This window comes from Drosophila suzukii (genome assembly GCF_043229965.1).
Source record: "Drosophila suzukii chromosome 2 unlocalized genomic scaffold, CBGP_Dsuzu_IsoJpt1.0 scf_2c, whole genome shotgun sequence".
NCBI classification, from domain to species: Eukaryota; Metazoa; Arthropoda; class Insecta; order Diptera; family Drosophilidae; genus Drosophila; species Drosophila suzukii.
The window spans coordinates 10,694,590-10,715,902 of record NW_027255896.1 but is presented as its reverse complement, the minus strand read 5'-3'; the positions used below and the strand labels follow the sequence as shown (position 1 = coordinate 10,715,902).

General features: G+C 41.8%; 1 protein-coding gene across 8 annotated transcripts in view; it reads left to right on the top strand.

Annotated features, from left to right (window-relative positions):
• The first annotated feature begins 12,303 nt into the window (after positions 1–12,303).
• The window catches only part of LOC139354073 (monocarboxylate transporter 9-like), a 253,639-nt gene continuing 244,629 nt past the window's right edge, over positions 12,304–21,313 (top strand). For 3 of the 8 annotated variants that reach the window (XM_070998319.1, XM_070998318.1, XM_070998317.1), the window contains exon 1: positions 12,304–12,612. Coding sequence is in view for 2 of the 8 variants with exons in the window: in XM_070998320.1 (XP_070854421.1) it covers positions 12,720–12,779 (60 nt within the window). In the remaining 6 variants the exon portion in view is untranslated. Of the gene's footprint in view, positions 12,613–12,704; positions 12,780–21,313 lie in introns of those variants that run through there. The other 5 variants (XM_070998322.1, XM_070998324.1, XM_070998321.1 and 2 more) reach the window with 2 other exon arrangements.

Sequence of the window (21,313 nt, the reverse complement as noted above, 5' to 3'; positions counted from 1 at the left end):
CATGCTCCAATTCGTCGTCGCTCGGGGGTTCGTACGACGCACAGGCAGCCAGGTTGTCTGCCACCAGCTTATCCGTGTCATAGATGCGCAGTTGCACCTTATCGAACCCGTAGCTCACACGGTTTTGTTGGGCTGCGAGGGGTTCCAAGCAGGCCTGGTTCAAGAGAATTACCACGTTCATGGTTTTCTCCAGCTTGACAACCTTCCAACCGTCTGTTGGAAGCTTCGGGTTGAACATGGTCAGCAGGCTGAGTATAGCCTCTGGTTCCGAGGGTTCCGACGGCAGCCACACCCTCGCTCTCGATCGAGACGGCATGTCAGTGGCCTCGCAAACTGCCAGCTTGGCCGAGGGGTAGACCTCGCCGACCTTATTAATGGCAGCCTTGTAAAGTGCTGCCTGGTACCACCCCGCATCTGTGCAATCGGGTGGCGGACCTGGGTTTTCGTCCAGCACTTTCAAGGCCACTGACGCAAGGGCCCGTCTAACCAGACCCCATTGGTTCCTTGGGATCCTTCCGCCTTCATCGCTCTGGTCGGTGACTCCAACGATCTTCCGATCCTTTACTACTTCAGCAAAGGATCTCGACCATGTGCCTTGGTTGGTTACTCTGGCCTTCTTGCTCGCTGAATGAGCTGTCTCCATCGACCTGTCTCGCTTGTTGCTGTTGGTGGTGGTCATAGCGATGTCGAAGTCTAGGATTACCGCCTTTGCCCAGGCTATGTCCTCTTGGATTTTTAGGTAATCCAATTTTGACGTTTGATTCTCGCGTATCGGGTTGGTGGCCAGCCGTTTCAGGATCTGAAATGCTTTCTTGCGATCAAGAAATCCTTTCTGGTTAGGTGGTACCCTCTTGAACTGCTTTGCCCTGGTACTCACCACGAGACCGGCTTTGGCGATCCCCTCAGGCTGGAGTAGCTGGTTAGCCACACCTACGCTGGTGGAAGGCTTGGGCTTGTCGTTGTGGTGAGCTGGGCTTAGCCGGCTGCGTTGTTCGCTGCCCTTGGCAGGGGTCGGCGACACAGGGACTATGGTAATCGGAGCCGTGATCTTGCTCTTCTTATCGTCGTTGGTTACGACTTCCGACTTTCTGAGAGTGTCGGGCTCTTTTTTATTGTTTATCAGTATTTATTAGTTTAATTCTCCATGTTAGTTCCCACGAGCTGCAGAGAAGGGACAGGTCCACCCGGGCAGAGATCCGCTGTACCCGGGTAAGTCTGACTTAGAACAGGCGGTCGCCACTTACCTGATCTCCGTCCAGGAGATGAGTTGTGTGGGTAGGGAAGATGTAGGTTCAAAGAGGGTGGGAGTATTTGTGAGCTATTTGTCGGAGGCGGCAGCACAAGCGCGACGTCGGTACTGCTACGGCGCAGATACCCGTTGACTGTCCGGGGCTACTTATTTACGCTTCGTGTTGGGGGCTTGGCGGTAGCCGGGTCGTATCCAACTTCCACGCTTATTCATAGCTACCCTGGAGAACCAGGGCGCTCGCTATCCGCAACCTGCGACCCGTTCGGTGTCCTTCAGCTCGGCGCCCTTCGAGCCATCCCACTAGCTCTTTGGCCGAAATGAAAGGCTAAGTCCCCTTTAAATTTTCCGAGGACAAGGGGCTTAAAATAAAATAATAATTAACTAATCATTTTGGGGTTCTCATTTAATACCTTAACAGAAAGAACCAAGGTTGGGAGGGTACAGAAGGGTAGGACGAACAACATCTCAGTCCCATCCGCTTTTATCTATTCAACTTATGTGCTGCTTACCGATTTAGTTTATCCGCCATTCATTGTTCAGTTCCATTATTAATTTGTGGTTTTAGTGCGGACTTTCGATTAGTTAGTTTCTGGAGGGATCTTTAAATATTTCGACGTAACCGCGATCTACAACAGCCGCATCAAACCACCCAATTCCTCCCGCTGAAGCTAGGGTATTAAAAGGTCCCAATCGCGTGTTAGTTGTGGATTCATGGGCCAGTAGGTTATCTCCAGAAGGCGAGACAGAAAAGACTTTTCCTACAAGGCGTGCGTTACAAATTGCTGTTATGTTTGTTTCTTTTTTGTGTTTTTTTGATTGTTGGCTTTGACGATTTAAATATTAAGTTTCGCCCAGAAGGAGCGATAAGTGGTAAATTACAAATAGATAGGTTAGGTTAGGTTAGGTTAGGGCGGCTGTCGGACTATAGTCGACACACTTAGACCTCAATGGGTCCATTGTGATACCGCATGATCTCGTTTTTTCCTTCTCTAGGGTCCCGTTTCTAGTAGTTTCAGCCTGTGTTAAGCTGATCAGCATGTCTTCCACCCGGAAGATTTATTAAAGGCACTTATGTTTTTGAGATTAATCTCCGATATTTCGGTAAGATCGTAGATGAAGGGGCTTCTTAAGTGTTTCAGTCTGAGTCTGCATAGGGCTGGGCAGAAGCAGAGAAGGTGTTCTACCGTTTCCACTTCTTCCTCATCCCTACAGCTTCTGCAGAAATCATTTTGCGGGGCTTTTTAGCCTGCCGGCATGTGCGCCAACAAGCCAGTGGCCTGTAAGAGCTCGAATCACACTCTGTGCGGCTGAGTTTGAGTAACTCCGAGGTTTTTTTGTTGTTTATCACAGGCCATGTCTGGTGAGAGATGCGACACTGTGGTGCGTTTTGCCAATGGGTGTTGGCTAGTGTGTTGAAGTGGTTTTTTATGTTTAGCTTGCAAGTAGCCATGGGCATACCGACATATTCCTCTCCTGGGAGGAGAGGCTTGGTGGTGCCCTGCCTGGCTAATTCGTCCGCTATGCAGTTGCCTACGATGTCCCGGTGACCTTGAACCCATATTAGGCTGATAGTAAACTGATTTGCCATATCGTGGAGAGATCTGCGACAGTCTGCTATTGTACGGGAGTTGGTGTTTGTCGAGTAGATCGACTTAATAGCCGCTTGGCTGTCACTATATATGTTTAGGTGTCCTCTCTGGAGGCTAAAGTTCCCTAAACAAGTTAGTGCTTCTTTTATAGCGTGCCCGGTCGGCCCTGTTCCCATTCCTCTCTATCAGGAATCAGGGCCTCAAAGGGTGTGTGACTATATTCAATAGATTTGCAAAGATCCGTGATCTTCGGAATCGATTTATCATGCTGGAAAATTTTAGCATGGCCATAAAATTGGGCTTTCCACTGCCCTGTGTCCCTCAGTCGAATAGCTGCCGATTTGGCCCTTTCCATGCCCTGCTAATTTGAGGCGTTTATCTAGTACTAACCCCAAGTACCTGGCGTGATCGCTAAAAGAGAGATTAAAATTGTTTAGAATGGGTGGGTTAAGTTGTGGAATTTTGAATTTTCGAGGGATTTACCCCGAGTCCGTTCGCTATCGTCCATTCCGATAGTACTTTAAGTTTAGCGGTCATAAGATCGCAAAGTGTTTGTGGATATTTTCCATTAAAGATGATGGCGACGTCGTCTGCGTATGCCACGACCTTACAACATCCTCCCTCCAGAATTCATTTACTGCGATATTCCACAAGAGGGGTGATAGTACACCTCCTTGCGGGGTGCCTCTGTTCACTAGTCTAGTCTGGGTTGAGGTCCCTAGTGTGGCTGTGACCATTCTGCTTCTCAGCAATTTATGGATTAGCCTCACCATTGGCGGCTCAACCCCTAGTTCTGTGCGAAATTCTGTTATAGCAGTGGGAAGCACGTTATTGAAGGCTCCCTCTATATCCAGGAGGCGATCAGTGTGTATTCCTTGATGTTGAGTGATTTCTCGATGCTGCTTACCACCAAGTGTAGCGCCGATTCGGTTGACTTACCTTTGGTGTAAGCGTGCTGTGCTTCTGATATTTGTGTCGGGTCTACTGTGGCCCTTATGTGTAGGCTTATCATTCTTTCAAAGCTCTTAAGCAGGAATGATGTTAGGCTTAATGGCCTAATATCCTTTGCTGTGGTGTGAGTGGCCTTCCCTGCCTTGGGAATGAAAACCACCTTTGTTTCTAGCCATGCTGTTGGTAGTTCTCCTACCGCCAGGATGGATTGGAAGATTTTTTCAACCAGTTTATGGCTATTTGTCCTGCTTGTTGGATGTGAGCCGGTGTTATCCCGCCCGGTCCCGGCGATTTGTATGGTTTGAAACTATGAATGGCCCATTTCATGTTGCGGTCTGATAGGAGTGGATCTAATTCGATTCCCTCTCCTGCTCCTCTTTCAGGAGGATGACCTGCTTGTTGGCTCCCCGGGAAGTGAGCGTCTAGGAGCAGGTCCAAGGACTCTTTGCTGGAGTCTGACCATGATCCATTTGCTTTTTGAAGATAGCCCAAAGGCGCGGCTGTCTTAGAGAGTATTTTCCTTGCGGCATTACTTATTTTTTCTATGTCAGAGCAGAAGGTCTGCCATGCCGTTCGTTTTGCTCTTCTAATGCCCTTTTTGTAGGAGGCTAGTTCATACTTGTAGTTCAGCCAATTAGTGTCCCCATTTCCCGCCTTTGCTCTGTTAAACAGGCATCTGCAGTTGGTTCTGAGGATAGATAGTTGTTGGGTCCACCAGGGGGGTTTTTTCCTTCCTCTTGGTTTCTCTGTGGGGCATGCTACTTTGAAGGCAGTGTTGCATGCCTCTGTGAATTTGTGTACTGTTTCGTCCAGCTCCTGTGGGTTTGTGATGCTATCTGACGGTTCCATGGGGAGGATATTTGTCAGAACTTCTTTGTACCTGTGCCAGTCGGCTCGTCTGGGACTAGCAAAGCTGACCGGCAAGGGCGAATCAAGGGACAATACAGTTTCTTTGAATCTATGGTCCGAAAAGGAGTGCTCGTCAGAGACTGCCCAGTTTTTGATGGCGCCTACGAGTGAATCTGATACCAAAGTTAGGTCTATGATCGTTTGGCAAGCTTTAGTTATGAAAGTAGGGAAAGTATTGCGTAAGAATAGGATCGAATTTAGAATAAAATTAAAAAGAGGCTCACCTCTGTCGTTGTTGTTTGGGCAACCCCACTGGGTGTGATGGGCGTTGGCGTCACAGCCTATTACCAATCCGTTCTTGAGCTTTTCGCATTCCTCTGCCAGTCCTCTGACCAGCGCATCTGGGGGGTTTTCCTTCTCAAAGGCCAAGTAGGCCGATATAACCCTTATAGAGCCACTTTGCAGCTCCAGGCTCACTGCGGTGTTGTCTCCGTTGCTGTAATTGCGAAGTAGAAATATACTAAGATGCCTTTTGGCTAATATGCAGGTTCGAATTTTACTTTCTTTGGGGTCAAGCATAAGCTTGTATTCCTTTGTTCCTAGTCCAGCAACCTTGCCTCCTACTACCCAAGGTTCCTGTGCAAGGACTAGGTCGGCTCCGCCTTCGGTCAGGCGAAGCAGAAGTGCAGCAGACGCTGCTTTACTGTGGTGAAGGTTTATTTGTAGAAGTCTTAGTGACATCTACAGCTTCAACATCCACCACAGTGACGTCGGCCTCCTCTGTGTCGCTGAGGTCTACGTCCTCGATGGCCGGTCCGAGCGCTCGCATCTCTCTGCTTAGCGACGAATCGGTAGAGTATCCGTCCTCCGGCCCACCAGGTGCCTCCAACTCCTCAGCAAGCACCTGCTCGGCGGGGTTGCCGGCAGAGCTGCTAGCGGCGTTGGAGTCGCCCTTATACACCTTGATGTGTATCGCACTGAGCCCGAAGTTCAGCACTCCTCGAGCAGTCTCGATCGGAGCAACTGACTCCTTGTTCAGGACCAAAACCGCCTGGTTGACATCCCCTTCATGCTCCTCCACCTTGACGACTTTCCAGTCCTTCGTGGGGAGGTGCGAGTGGCATTCTTGCAACATGAAGAGGATGTCCTCCGGCGCCTTGATCGCTGCTGGAAGCCAGATCCTGGCTCGGGGTCTACTGGGGACATCGCACCAGTCAAGCGCAACGATGTTCGCCCCTTCGTAAACCTCGCCGAGCTTGCTCGTCGCCTCTTTATACATGTCAGCCGACCGCTGACTGTCGCAGGCCACCACCTTGACGCTGCCCTGGTACCAGCCCCCGTCCATGCAGCAGGGCGAGGTGCCTGGCTTCTTTCCACTGGACTCCACTGCCTTCCACTTGTTCCTGGGGATCCTGCCCTCCGGATTTCCCCTGTCAATCAGGCCGAGTAGTACACGGTTCTTCGTGATTTCGGCGAAAGAGACCGATGGCTGGATCTTAGATCTCTTCGCCGATGGCCCGGGTAGTTCGAGGGATCGCTGCCTTTTCGCCTGAGTCCCTTCTTGAGTGGGCTTTTCCTGCCCGTAGTTTGGAAGCACCTTCCTTGCCCACTCTACCTTCTTTAGCCATTCAGGCGAAGGTGTGGCAACGGTGCTCCTAGTGTGTGAGCGCAGAGTCTGGGCGGCAGTCCGCCTTTCTGCGTATGTGTATTTAGCACCAGCGGGTGGCCCGAGCGCCTTGGCAGTGCCTACCGCTGCTTTCGGCGCAGATGCGCACGTGGCGGAGGCGTTTGCGGCTGGCTTTCTGCCACCCATCATCCCCAGTTTGGGATGTGGCCCTTTCTGGGCCGTGCTGGTATGGAAGGTGGAACCAGTGTTCATCTTATCCATGGGTTTTTTAAGAGTACCCGTCCTTGTGTTTTTTGTTGTGTTTTCTGTTTTCTTAATATGTTCCATAATTTGGTCCCACGAGTTGCGGAGAAGGGGAAAAGTCCGCCCGGGCAGAGATCCGCGATGCCCGGGTAAGGCGATAGTTAGAACAGGGGGTCGCCATGTCCCTGAGCACACCGTTTGAGACTGGGCTAGTTTTGATCCGGGCCCCCAGCCAGGCTGACTCTTGGCACGGTCCGTATTACACCGTAGTCCGGCCCGGAGTGAGATGTTGTTTGGGAGGGGAGGTGGGTAGGTGTTGTGTTGGGAGTGGGTTTGTGTAAAGCAACTATTTAGATGCGGCTGAACAACTCGCATCGTCGGTATTGCTTCGTTGCAAAATACCCGCTGGCTGTCCGGGACTGTTTATTTACTGGGGTTTCCGTCCACGATTCCGTGTTTGACTTATCCCACCAGCTTATTCACAGTTGGCCTCGAGAGAGGTCGTCCGCTATCCGCAACCTGCGACCCGCTCGGTTGCCCCAGCTAGGCGACTTTGGAACCATCTCACAAGTTCCTCAGCCGAGAACAAATAGATACAAATATGAAAAAACACTCGCTGCGAATTGTTCACATCCGGCAATAAATAAATAGCTTTAAATTTGTGATATAAATAAATAAATAATTATGCAACATGGGTAGTATCTATGTGCAATATATAGGTTTATTTTAAAGTGTAATACAAAATCCCCTCCCCCAACAAATATACGAAAAGAATATAAACAATTAAATAAATAAATAAAAAATTGGCTAAATAAATGGACACACAACAATTATCCGCCATTCATTGTTCAGTTCCATTATTAATTTGTGGTTTTAGTGCGGACTTCCGATTAGTTAGTTTCTAGAAGGATCTTTAAATATTTCGACGTAACCGCGATCTACAACAGCCGCAACAACCCACCCAATTCCTCCCGCTGAAGCTAGGGTATTAAAAGGTCCCAGTCGCGTGTTAGCTGTGGATTCATGGGCCAGTAGGTTATCTCCAGAAGGCGAGGCAGAAAAGACTTTTCCTACAAGGCGTGCGTTACAAATTGCGGTTATGTTTGTTTCTTTTTTGTGTTTTTTTGATTGTTGGCTTTGACGATTTAAATATTAAGTTTCGCCCAGAAGGAGCGATAAGTGGTAAATAACAAATAGATACAAATATGAAGAAACACTCGCTGCGAATTGTTCACATCCGGCAATAAATAAATAGTTTTAAATTTGTGATATAAATAAATAAATAATCGTGCAACATGGGTAGTATATATGTGCAATATACAGGTTAATTTTAAAGTGTAATATAAAATCCCCTCCCCCAACATATATACGAAAAGAATATAAATAATTAAATAAATAAATAAATAATTGGCTATAATAATGGACACATAACATAGATGTAAAAGGATTATTTCACGTTAAGCCGCCGATCTCTTCCAGCTCCGGTTGGTGACGTAACTCCACCACGTGCCGTTACGCGCGATCGAGTCCTTCACCGAATTCTGGAGAGGATTATGCCCCTTTCCGGAATACATTCTGCACGCGCGAGGATCACTTCTGGCGGGCACGACGGGTTCCTCCAGATAGCTAGCGGCTGGAGGCACCGGATCCGCCGATTACGTAACCTTCGGCCGAGAGCCGGGGTTGCTCCAAGAAAACTTGGCCAGGCCCTAATTAATGGAACCTGGCCACTACCTTCCTCGTCTCTTTTCGTCTGGTCTGAAATGGAGTTCCTATTGGACTTTTCTCTTCCCGTAGGGTCTTGGCCAGTCCGGCTTCAGAGACCGTTCTTCGGCGTCCGCGACCGGCGAAAACTTTGAACGGGCGGGATCACTCCTTTTTATTTGCTGCCAACCCATGCAGATTACGGACCTCTGTTCCCTGCATTTTGGGTCAATGTCCCTATAACCTACATTTGTCCGGCTTGAATTTGAATTCGCCCTCGAACTGACTAAAATTTTCACGTTGCCCATCACTGGACCCTAAACCCACTTTGCATCCCTAGTTTTCTCGATTAATCGATTACTGAGGGATGGCGACATAACACTTTGGTTGTGTTTGTGCAAAAGCGTGGAAACAAAAAATTAAAAATGGAAGAAAACCCAAAAACGCTTGCAGAATGTCAGTGCAGATGAAAAAAAAAACGCCTAGTCCAAGCTGTTGGTTATTATTGTTGGTCTTCATCGACAGGAGCCAATACCACAACAGGGCAAATCAGCAGAATAGTTGAAGTGCTGGAGGAGATCCACTAGAGAATCCCAGTGGGAAGGAACATACAGAGTGGGACTTCGCTCCCTACATGGACATCTTTTAATCTCTATTGGGGATCCACAAGACTTCACCTCCACCAGCTATTTGGCAGCTAAAGCGGATATGGAGGAAGCGCTGGCTTCTATAGGGAGGAGGGCGCCCGATAAGGTACAGCTGGAGGAGCCATTGCCAGGATGCTGGGCGACCTTCAGCAGCATCAGGCGGAAAACCCCCGTTCCCAATCCGGCTCCCACTTCCTCAAGGTCTAATATGCCTATTGAGATTTTGGCTGCTTGACAGTAAGAAGATGCCACATACATTGCGGGTGAACTTTGAAAACTTCGGTCACTCTACAAAGAATAAAATATTTCGATTAGTGAAACTCTTAGCCTATCTGAGTACTAGCCCTTCAGTTCTGAAATAGGGACGCGGCGACATGCCTGAAGGCAAAATACTTTTTTGTTTTTTTTTTGTGCCTAAAACGCTGTGTTGCTGTTGACGTCAGCAGAGAAGTCGGCGCAGCGTAGAAGACTGCCTACGAAAACGGTCGTGCAACAAAGAGAGGCAGATAGTCGGAGGATTTTTCTCCTTCTTTGTCTTATAATCTACCTGCACTCGGCGCTTTCAGAGACAAATTTCGACCGGTCCGTTTTTTTTTCGTCTCTCCGTTATGTTCGGCCGGCAACTGACATTTCGGCGAAAAAACTTTCTTGGAGCAGCGACATGTGAATGCCCTAATATTTTAGGAGCATTGTTGTATTTGGAAAAAAACAACTAGTATTGTTTCATAAAAGTAAATTATTTGATTATAGTAAAATAAGTAAATTGAATTTACTTATAATATTATGTTTACGCATTATACATTATTACTACTTTATAATTTTCAGTTAAGTTATAGAAATTCAATCCGTTAAAAATGATTTAAGTATTTAAAATATTTTAATATTAACAATTTTTAAATATTCATTTTGTATTGTAAAAAATAAAAAAAAGAATTTTTTATTTAAGAAGTAAAAATTATGTAGTTGGATATTTTTCGCTTTAGAAAGGGTATAGGCAGTGGCACGTGCCAACTGCGAAGAGAAAACAAAAGAAATCAAGTAAAGGGGTGAGAGGAAGACTTGGTTCATTCTGTTTGAGCTATTGAAAGGAAGCAAGTCATTTAAATTGTGCGCAGCAAATTTACTTCTTTCGTTTTTTAAAGTGAAAATAATAAAGTCAGGTAAGTGTTACACTAAGTTTAAGATGTTGTGCATTGATCTTAGTTTAAAGTATTAAAATATTCAATGAGTTCCGTTAGCCGAAAGTGGATGATGAAATGTTTTGCGTTAATAAAAATACTGCAAAGGGTAAAACAGAGCTCTAAACGCATTTTTAAACATAAGTCCATAAATTTTTCAGGAGCGTTGGCCAAGGATTTGGAGGACCCGGACAAAGGTTTAAGGATGGCGATGACCAATGTAAAAAGAAAATGGACGTAACATAAAACTAGGTTTACTAACAATAATTGTCCTTTAACAGAAAACCTAAATAACACTATTTAATTAAAATAAATTTAAAAATTCATAAGTGAAAACTCATTGAAAAATTCTGATATTCACAAGTGATTTCAATTGGGACGTGTCACCGGCACGTGACAGGCCATACGAAAAATGAGTATAAGGAACAAGTGAAATTTCGTGGGACTTCGAAAAATATTCATTTGAATTTTCATTTGTGAAAATGCGGACATCCTATACAATTTTCTATATGGAGCGTCACTTGTTCTTCACTTGTGCAAGAGGACATGTCCCACGGGATTCACAAGTGAAACTTTTTTTTTGGTACTGAAGGGTAGTATCAATGTCCATCTACATGCCTTAAATTATTGAAATCGGACCAGTCATTAAAATGTTTAACCAAATAATAAGCAATATTTTGCAAATCAATAGAGATTTTACACCACATGAAGCAAATCAGCTATTTTTACTAATAAGGCTAGGTGGTGCTAGAGGCTAGGTGACCTTATAGGCTATAGGCTAGGTGTGTTAGTGAATAAAGCAGAGTTGCATTAAGCATATCTCCATGACTTCTATCTATGACTTCTTTCTACGATTCCTACTGTCTGATGGTGGTGTGCGGTCAATTTCAATTCAATTTTTAAAATTTTTACATAAATCCTCTATTTTTGAATTTGTATATTCTGTTCCCATGTCCATAATGAACGTCTTCATTGGGTCGTACTTCAGAATAAAATTTTATAATATAGCTTTCGCTACAGTTCTTGCACTGGTATAGCTATTGTGACAAGATATTTTGTTAAGTCGCAGATTAAAGTAACTGCATATTCGTTTCCTGTTTCTGATCTAGGTAGTGAACCTGTTGTACCCACAACTACCCTATCGAAAGCCCTTTGTGGGGTTTCAGTCATTGTTAGTGGGGTCTTGGTATGTTTAGTCGTTTTAGACTTTTGGCATATGGGGTATTTTCTTATGTACTCTTTTATGTCTTTAGACATATTTTTTCAATAATAGTATCTCTGGACCTTGGCCAAGGTTTTTGTAATGCCTGTATGACCTCCTTGTAATGGTTTGTCGTGGTATGTAGACATTATAGCTTCTTTTTCTTTATTATTTTTGATTACGGTCAGAGGGTTGAGTAGCGCTACTCTCAATGATTTCAATATTTTATTGTCCATATTCTTGAATGTATCAATTGTAACTTTTTAAAAGATTTTTCCCCACGGTGCCACTTTGAGTGTGCAGATTTTGTTAATACCGACCTGCTTTTTATAGCCTTTGGAAGAATTAACCTAAGTCAAGAGTTCCATTGGTATACAAATCGCTAATATCGTATCTTGCCCTAATTTTCTTTCCGTGTTTAAATAAACACAAATTATTATTTACTGGCAAGGTCACTACTTTACGTTGGGCTTAAAAGCTTTTTCTGTAGATTGCTTAAGCGATTCTTTTTGTTCTTTTCCTGCGCAGGATTTTTGTTTACTTTGATTTCTTTGAATTCGCCTTTTGTAAAAGATTTTGAGGCGTATGCAACTTGGAGTTGTAGTCCACTTTTTTTGAGCTAGGACTTATGCAAAATTTCTTATAAACCTTCTGTCCGCATCATGTGGGACTGGATAATTTTGAATGACGTCGTAGGGGACAAATGAGTATAAGGTACAAGTGAAGTCCCGAGGAACTTCAAAAATTTTCATTTGAACTTTGACTTGTGAAAAAGCGTACATCCCATACAATTGTCTATATAGAGTGCCACTTGTTCTTCACTCGTGCAAGGGGACGTGGCCCGCGGTAATCACAAGTGAAACTTTTTTATTTTTAACTGAAGGGAAGGGCCATATAAATATGAGTGTATCCCATAATTTCATAGCTCGAGCGGTTTAACATAAAGATAGCGTAAACGAGCCCTAACATGGAGAACAGCACTTCTTCCTTAAATTCCACCGTTCCACTTTCGTCGCTAATTACTGCACATTTTTCGTTTTTCCGCGATGGCCACATTTTTTTTTATTATTGTAGTTTATGGTTGAACTGGGGTGAAAACAAGTCTTTCGTTTTTCGCGTTTTGTTTTTGTATATATTTTGAAAGAATTACATAAAAAAAACTGCCCTCAAATAATGTACATAGTATGATAGTTAAGCAATAACTCGTTTCTGCTGTGGCGAATACGTATTAATAAATTAAAATAGTCTGGTGTAAATAAGTTTTTGTGCGGTTACCATGTAACTGTAATAGCGAAAAAAATAAGTCTTCCTTGTTGAGCAGATGTGTGACCTTATTTTGGACGAATTTACATTGAAAAGAAATTAGATTCCAAGGTGAGCTAACATTTCCTTTTTCTTCCAGATAGTAGTTCGATGTGAACAGCTGACTTCTAACCAAAACATCTTCAAACGAACGTGGGGACCGAATTTATGGCAAATTTATGTTGTTTTTGTTAAAACCCTCAAGACCTTTAAACAAACGTATATGGGACAAAGAGAATGTAAATATACATACAGTGAGTCACAAAAGTATTCGTTGCGAGGTATCCTACGAATGAATACATGTTTTTTTTAATGAAGATGTAAGAAATTAATATTTTTATTTATTGTTTAGCGTAACGCACTTATTAAACATACAAAAAATAACAAAAAATTAAACAAAAAGTAGCTTCAGTACTGTTTTTATACCCGTTACTCGTAGAGTAAAAGGGTATACTAGATTCGTCGGAAAGTATGTAACAGGCAGAAGGAAGCGTTTCCGACCCCATAAAGTATATATATTCTTGATCAGGATCACTAGCCGAGTCGATCTAGCCATGTCCGTCTGTCCGTCTGTCTGTCCGGATGAACGCTGAGATCTCGGAAACTATGAGAGCTAGGCTATTGAGATTTGGCGTACAGATTCCTGAGCTTCTTACGCAGCGCAAGTTTGTTTCAGTAGACTGCCACGCCCACTCTAACGCCCACAAACCGCCCAAAACTGTAACTCCTAAAGTTTTGATGCTAGATAGAAAATTTTAACTGAAATGTATTGTTCTCATCAATACCTATCGATTGACCAAAAAAAAAGTTTGCCACGCCCACTTAAACGCCCACAAACCGCGAAAACCTGTGACGCCCACAATTTGCATGCTAGATAAGAAATTTTAACTGAAATGTATTGGTGTCGTCAATACCTATCGATTGATCCAAAAATAAATTTTCCACGCCCACTCTAACGCCCATAACGCTTAAATCTGTCTACCGCCGGTTGGTGGCGCATTTTAATCTCGCTTTGCTGCTGCATATCTCCATTTCCCTTTGAGTAACGGGTATCTGATAGTCGAGGTACTCGACTATAGCGTTCTTCCTTGTTTTCTTTGGAAATCATTAGAACTACAAAATATCGTCTCACAAAAGTATTCGTTTTTTTGTTTCGGCAATAAATATTTATGTTTTTTTTTTTAATTTAGTATTTTGTGTGCAAGCCGTTGTTTTCTTTAACAGCTTGTAAGCGTCTCGGCATTGACTCGACTAGTTTTCGGCACCTCATTTCGGGTATATTCGACCATTCCTTCAGCAATATCTCCTTAAGCTCGTTCTTGGAGGAGATCTTATGTTCCTGGACTTTTAGCCTAAGATGGGCCCAAAGATTTTCAATGGGGTTGACGTCTGGGCTCTGTGGAGGAGTGTGAATTTGCTTGGTGTTGTACAACAGCCACATCTTGACGTTTTAGACCGTATGTTTGGGATCATTGTCCTGTTGGAAAATGAACTTGTCGCGTTCTAGACCCATTTTGGTGGCACTGGAGTGTAAATTTTCCTTTAATATGTTTAGATAGCCTTCAGCATTCATAATTCCGTCTATAAAAACCAAATTTCCAACTCCTCGAGCGGACATGCAGCCCCAAACTAGTACGGAACCACCGCCATGCTTCACAGTTGGTTTGACATTTTTCAATTTAAGCTCTTCACAGGGCTTTCGCCACACTTTTCCTTCTCCATCAGATCCGAATATATTGAATTTGCTTTCATCACTAAATATAACTTGCTCCCAGTACTCAAAATTCCGGTCTAAATACGTTTGAGCGAAAGAAAGCCGTTTTGATATATGTATTGATGGACGACAGCAAGGGTTTCTTTCTAGGACATCTCCCATGCAAATCTTGGCTTTTGAGCACTCTTCGGACGGTTTCAGTGGATACGTTTGTTCTTAGGGATGTGGATATTACAGTATTAATTTTCGGAGCCGAAAGGTGCGGGTTTTTTTCTGTTTTCTTCGAGGATTTTCCTTTCTTCTCTGAAAGTTAATGATTTCGGACGACCAGAACGGGGTAGATTTTCCAGGGAATTTCTGGATTTTAGTCAAGAAACGAGACTCCTTATGGTTGAAGGACTTCTATCGAAGATCGCACAAATATATTCAATGGATCGACCCTCATTATGTAGGTATAAAATAATTTTTTCTTGCGAAACATTTAACTCCGTTCCCTTCGGCATTTTGTTAGAGATTTACACCAAGAATGACACCAAAAGTTTGTGTTTTTCCCCGGATTCAGACCTTAAAATACAAACGAAACCAAAATGCCAAATAAAAAATAATGCGCTAGCCCCAAAAAATACTACAAAATAAAAAGTTTGCATGTGCAACGAATACTTTTGTGAGCATACAAAACGGTTCATGTTTATATTTTTGTCCATAACCTTTTAGGGAAAGCGTTTTCTGTTTGGTTTTTTTCGTCAAATTCTTCACAAAATATGTATCTTTGAAAACATAAACCATTTTTTAACATTTTAAAATGGTTACTTATTTAAAATTGGCCTTTTTCTCTTAACCCTCCTTGCAACGAATACTTTTGTGACTCACTGTACATACTTTTAAATTATTTTTAGAAAAAAAAAATTTGAATTTGTAAGCCCGACAGTTAATTTTATGTTGCCTTTCTTCGAGAAAACACGTAAAACAATGGAGTTGTTAAAAGGGTATATTCGTCAGAAAGTATGTAACAGGTAGAAGGAAGCGTTTCCGACCCCTTAAAGAATACATATTCTTGACCAGCATCACTCTACGAGTCGACCCAGCCATTTCCGTCTGTCCGTATAAATGCTGTGATTTCGTAAACTATAAGAGCTAAAATGTTGGGATTTCAGAATAGATTTCTTAGTTTCGTGCGCAGAGCGAATTAGTTACGCGAATAGGCCACCCACATTTTAACGGGCACAAGCCGCGCAAAACTGTGGCTTCTACAGTTTTAAAGTTAGAAAACATTTTTTAGTGAAATGTATTGCTCTCATAAATATGTACCTATCGATTGACCTACAACAAATTTTGCCACGCCTACTCAAAGAACCGTCAATATAAATACTGAAATCTCGGAAACTGTGAAAGCTAGAGAGTCGAGATTTTAGATTAAAATTAAGTTTATTACGCTTATGTGCCACCCCGACAAGCCGCCTAAAACGGTGGCCTCCACAGTTTTCATGCTAGAAAAAGTTTTTAAAATAAAAAATGGAAAACAGGTGGCACGAAATTTTTCATCAGAAAATACATACGTTAGAAAATCTCGCAAAGAATAAAAATATTTTATTAAATCTGACATTAACTTCTTCAACTTTTCGCTCTTAAAGCCCTCTAGTGTTCTAAGAAACTTTCATTAACAACGACGCGTATTTTAATGGAGCAGTTTAGCTATTAGGGCCACACAACTTTCATTGCACTTTAACTATCCTTATCCCACTTTCCTCTAACTTTTTTATAAGTGGGTTATAAATTGAGGAAAGCGCAAAACAAGTTAGGATAATCCGATAAGTACAAACGAAGATGTTAACTCTTGAATGTTTTTTTTTTTAAACTAAAAACAGTTTTTTTGATTTTGTTCTTAATTCATAACTAAATACGTCTGTACCAAAATTTCCTTACAGAGTGGTTAGTAAATAAAATAAATTTGTTTCAATTTTCCCCGAATTTCGCTCAAAAAGTTTTTTGCGACACCCCCATGTCCCATACGATCCAGTTTTTTATAATATTGGGACGACTTGTGGTCATGGTATACTGAAGTATACTAATATGAAAACTAACATTGAGAAATAAGTTGTATCTTTCAAAACGTTTGATATCAAACAGATACACATTTAATGTGGTTAACAAATATTTAAAAAACAAGTGTTGTGAGTGTGAAAGCTATTTTACAGTCATCAGGTTAATGACTAGCTCGATAAAGTGTAATGAAGCTTTAATAAAAATCCTTAACAAATAACATGACCTGTTTGTCAAACCTAAAACAAAAGTGACATACTGAAAACCCATTTGACAGGTAAACAAAACCAAAGTTTGTTAAGTAGTTCAAGTCAACAAAAAATTAAAGGTGTTCAACTAACCTCTTAGGTTTTTAAATAACTTTAAATAAAATGTTGCCAGTAATGGACATGATTATACCCGTTACTCGTAGAGTAAAAGGGTATACTAGATTCGTCGGAAAGTATTTAACAGGCAAAAGGAAGCGTTTCCGACCTCATTGATCAGGATCACTAGCCGAGTCGATCTAGCCATGTCCGTCTGTCCGTCTGTCTGTCCGGATGAACGCTGAGATCTCGGAAACTATAAGAGCTAGGCTATTGAGATTTGGCGTGCAGATTCCTGAGCTTCTTACGCAGCGCAAGTTGGTTTCAGCAGAGTGCCACGCCCACTCTAACGCCCACAATCCGCCCGAAACTGTGGCTCCTACAGTTTTGATGCTAGAATAAAAATTTTAACTGAAATGTATTGTTCTCATCAATACCTATCGATTGACCTTGCCACGCCCACTTTAACGCCCACAAAATGCCCAAACCTGTGACGCCCACAGTTTTCATGCTAGATAAAAAATTTTAACTGAAATGTATTGGTCTCGTCAATACCTATCGATTGATCCAAAAACTAATTGGGGCCGTTTGCATAGACAGTTCATCAAACTGCAAATTCCTCAACTCTTTCGATAAGTTGCAGCGCGTATTTGCATACATTTATAGCAGAGCCAAATCTGCGCCGTTAAAAGATCGTCTTTCGGTGGAGGAGATCAACTCTGGAACTGTACTTCTCTTAAGGAGCATCCAAAAGGTTAACTTGGCGATGGAGCTTGGATCTCTTAGCCAGGGCAAGCCGTTTCAACAGAAAAGCAAGCTGGTTTCGCTTTGGCCTTTACTCGGCTCGGATGGGTTACTTCGCGTGGGTGGAAGGCTTCAGAACGTAAACTTGGACTACGATACGAGGCATCCGATACTGTTGCCCAAGGATCATTCAGTTACCAAGGCGATCATCGTTTATTATCATGAGAAATATTTGCATGGAGGATCGCAGGCGCTGCTTGCCGCATTACGGCAAAGGTACTGGTCGATTGGAGGCCGCAAGTTCGTCGCCAGCGTTATCAACAAATGCGTCCGACGTATCCGTATGAAGCCTGTTACTTGAAGCACGTCATGGGTAGCCTGCAAGCAAATAGAGTGCAGCCCAATCCATCTTTTCATACCACAGGAGTGGACTATTGTGGGCCATTCTATCATAAGGCAGAGGCCAGAAATAAGGCACCCCACAAGTGTTATATCGCCGTCTTTGTCTGCTTTTCCACGAAGGCTGCTCATTTGAAAGTGGTCCAGGATCTCACGACGGATTCTATCATCGCAGCGCTGAGGAGATTCATCAGCCTTAGAGGCAGTCCGCGTTCCATTTGGAGCGACAGCGCTACAAACTTTGTCGGTGCAAAGAGCGAGCTTGCCGAGCTGAAAGAGCTCTTTTTGAGCGAGCAGCACACAGCATCGATATCTTCCGTCTGTTTAGCTGATGGGATCGATTGGAAGTTCATTCCTCCGCGTGCACCGCACTTCGGTGGTTCACTGGAGGCTGCTGGGAAGTCAGCTAAATTTCACTTCTACAGAGTCGTCGGTGCATCCATCTTAGCCATCGATGAATTAAAAACTCTTGCATATGAGATTTCTGCCATCCTTAACTCCCGTCCCGTTTCAGAAAATGCTGAAAGCCTTGAGGTGCTAGCACCGGCGCATTTCCTGAAGGGTTCCAGCTACACTAAGTTTCCTGAGCCTGACATTATTCATCTTCGCGAAGGCCGCCTCAGCAGATGGCAGCTGGTTACCCCGATGCAGCAACATTTCTGGAAAAGGTGGAGCAGCGAGTATTTGTCCCTACTTCAAGAGAGGAGCAAGTGGCGCGTCGAAGCGTCTAACATCAAGGTTGGAAGCTATTTAATTCCAGTCCGGCGAAAGCGCTTTCGGCGAATTGGGAGGGGCATGAAGGTTTTAGATCACTTTCGAATCTTTTTGGGTTTCAATGGCAGTATACAGAACACTTTTTGATCACTCTCGATTCCTTTATACCCACACTTTAAGATCACTCCCGATTTTTAACCGGCCATACTTTTTTTCTCTCCATTTTGTTCTTTTTATACCGGTTACTAGTAGAAAAGATTCGTCGGAAAGTATGTAACAGGCAGAAGGAAGCGTTTTCGACCTCATAAAATATATATATTCTTGATCAGGATCACTAGCGGAGTCGATCTATCCCTGTCCGTATGAACGCTGAGATTTCGGAAAGTATAGGAGCAACAATACTGGGATTAGGCATGCAAATTAAATTCGTCGTTTGTGGATGATTTAAAAAAATTTATGTTTTATTTTAAAACTCGGGTGTTCAACCTTCATTCTTAAAACACAATTAATACAAGACACTTTTAAAACAAAATAGGACTGATTTCTTAATTCTAAGAAAATATCCAATCAACCTCGGCCAGAAGCTTTTCTTTCTTAAGCTTCCAGAACTTTAATTTTTGTTTAGAATAAAAGCTGAAACTGTCGCATCTCGTTGTGAAATAAAATTATGCTGACCGTTGCAATTTGATTGAAAATCGGAACGCAATATGATTTGAACTTAGAACGTAATACTGTGGGCTTCGAACGAAAAAGTTTGGGCTTCGAACGGAAGCTTGTGTTTACTTTACGATTGGTTTATTTATCTTAGCAGGATGGTCAAGCGCGGCCCTCGAAGTGAATGGCAAAGGCAAAGGCAGAATCTTAGAAGGTAAAGGCAATGTCGCTGAAGGCAAGGGTAACATAGCTGAGATTGAATTCAAAAATTTGTTTATAAATTCCATAAGTGGAACCGTTTCACGGGTTGGATAACACTTCCCCTTCTAAAATGGATCGTCCCGATTCAATATGAAATTCATTTAATTGATGCTGATGCTGGCCGTTGTTTTTTGGTTACAAATAATATAGAATTTTTGTATTTTATAATAAGTAAAAAAATCAAATATATAATGATTAAAATTAATAATATAAAGGTAAGTGATATTTTAGTATTATTAATTTTAATGAAGGGGTTTAAAATGTTTATATTATCTAAAGGAAGTTCTGAGTTATTTGATAATATGTAATCGGATATTTCATAATTTTTGAAGTGGTTCGTAGTTAAGTAGTTAAGAATTTTGATTTCCAAATGGGTATGTGAAATATTATTCATTTTGCTTGTACCATTAAATATTATAAAATATGAGCCGTTTAAATGGGAGTTGCTAACAATATTGTTACCATTTATAAGAATGGCACCATCTTGTATGATGTCTATTTTCTTATTTTTTTTATCTTATTTTTTTACAAGTGGATTTCTCACCATTTAATAAGCGGGTAACACAAGTTTTTTCATTATTTAAAGTGCAATATTTATTAATAAGTTCTTTCTTAAAGTTAGACATTTCATAAAACATATTTGCGCATTTTGCGACTTGATTGCTTAATACCAGTTTTCCATCGATTTGGGAAATCTCTCTAGCGTTATATATTTCACATCTGTTTTTTATTATTGGGTATTTTATATAAATTTATAAAAGTTCCTTATGCAGTGCGATTTTAAAAACAGAGATGTGCATTAAGTCAGCAATAATTGCTGGATTTTGTTTATGTTTTAATATTTTCATGATGTCATCATTGTTTAATATTTTGGTATTAAAAACGTCAATTTTTGCTAGTGTGATTGTGTCAATTAAATTTTGCAGATCAAATGTTAATAATCGTAAGCGATGTTTTCGCAATGGTAAATCTTGATCAATAAAAACATTTTTAAAGTCATCAGAAAGGGATTCTATTTCTTATTGGAATTGATAATAAATTGCTTATTATTATTTTCAATTAATTCACCGATTTTAATTTGAATTTTAATAAAATCATCATGATCCGGAGTTCCAACTAACCTTTTCCACACAGTGCCTATTTCATTTATCCCCCTTTTTGATCTAGTTGATATTAATTGTGATAAAATTAATTCGATTACTTCTATTCATATTTAATTTCCCATTGTGACCTTTTATTAGTATCCCTTTTTATATTATCTGATTCCAATTTTATTATTTCTTTATAAAAACTTAAGTTAGTTACGTGGAACAATTCTGCGTATGAATCGTACGTCAATACGTCTTTATTGTCCTTGAATAAAAGACACTCGTGACTTGTATAGTCAATTATTTCTGATTTTGTTAATGAAACAAGGTGTAGTATAAGCACCTGATAAAACATTTTCTGGAAAAGGTAAAAAATTAACATAAATTTTTAGAATTTTATATTATCTTTGTGAATAATTATATTTCTATTGTTGATTATTATTTTGTTAGGTAAATTTTCTTTAACTACTTGTTTTTTATATCTAGTTATACCCGTTACTCGTAGAGTAAAAGGGTATACTAGATTTGTCGGAAAGTATGTAACAGGCAGAAGGAAGCGTTTCCGACCCCATAAAGTATATATATTCTTGATCCCTAGCCGAGTCGATCTAGCCATGTCCGTCTGTCCGTATGAACGCTGAGATCTCGGAAACTATATAAGCTACAATACTGGGATTATGCATGCAGATTCCTGCGCAGCGCACGTTTGTTTCAGCAGAGTGCCACGCCCACTCTAACGTCCACAAACCGCCCAAACCTGTGACGCCCACAATTTACATGCTAGATAAAAAATGTTTACTGAAACGTATTGGTCTCGTCAATACCTATCGATTGATCCAAAATTGCCTCGCCCA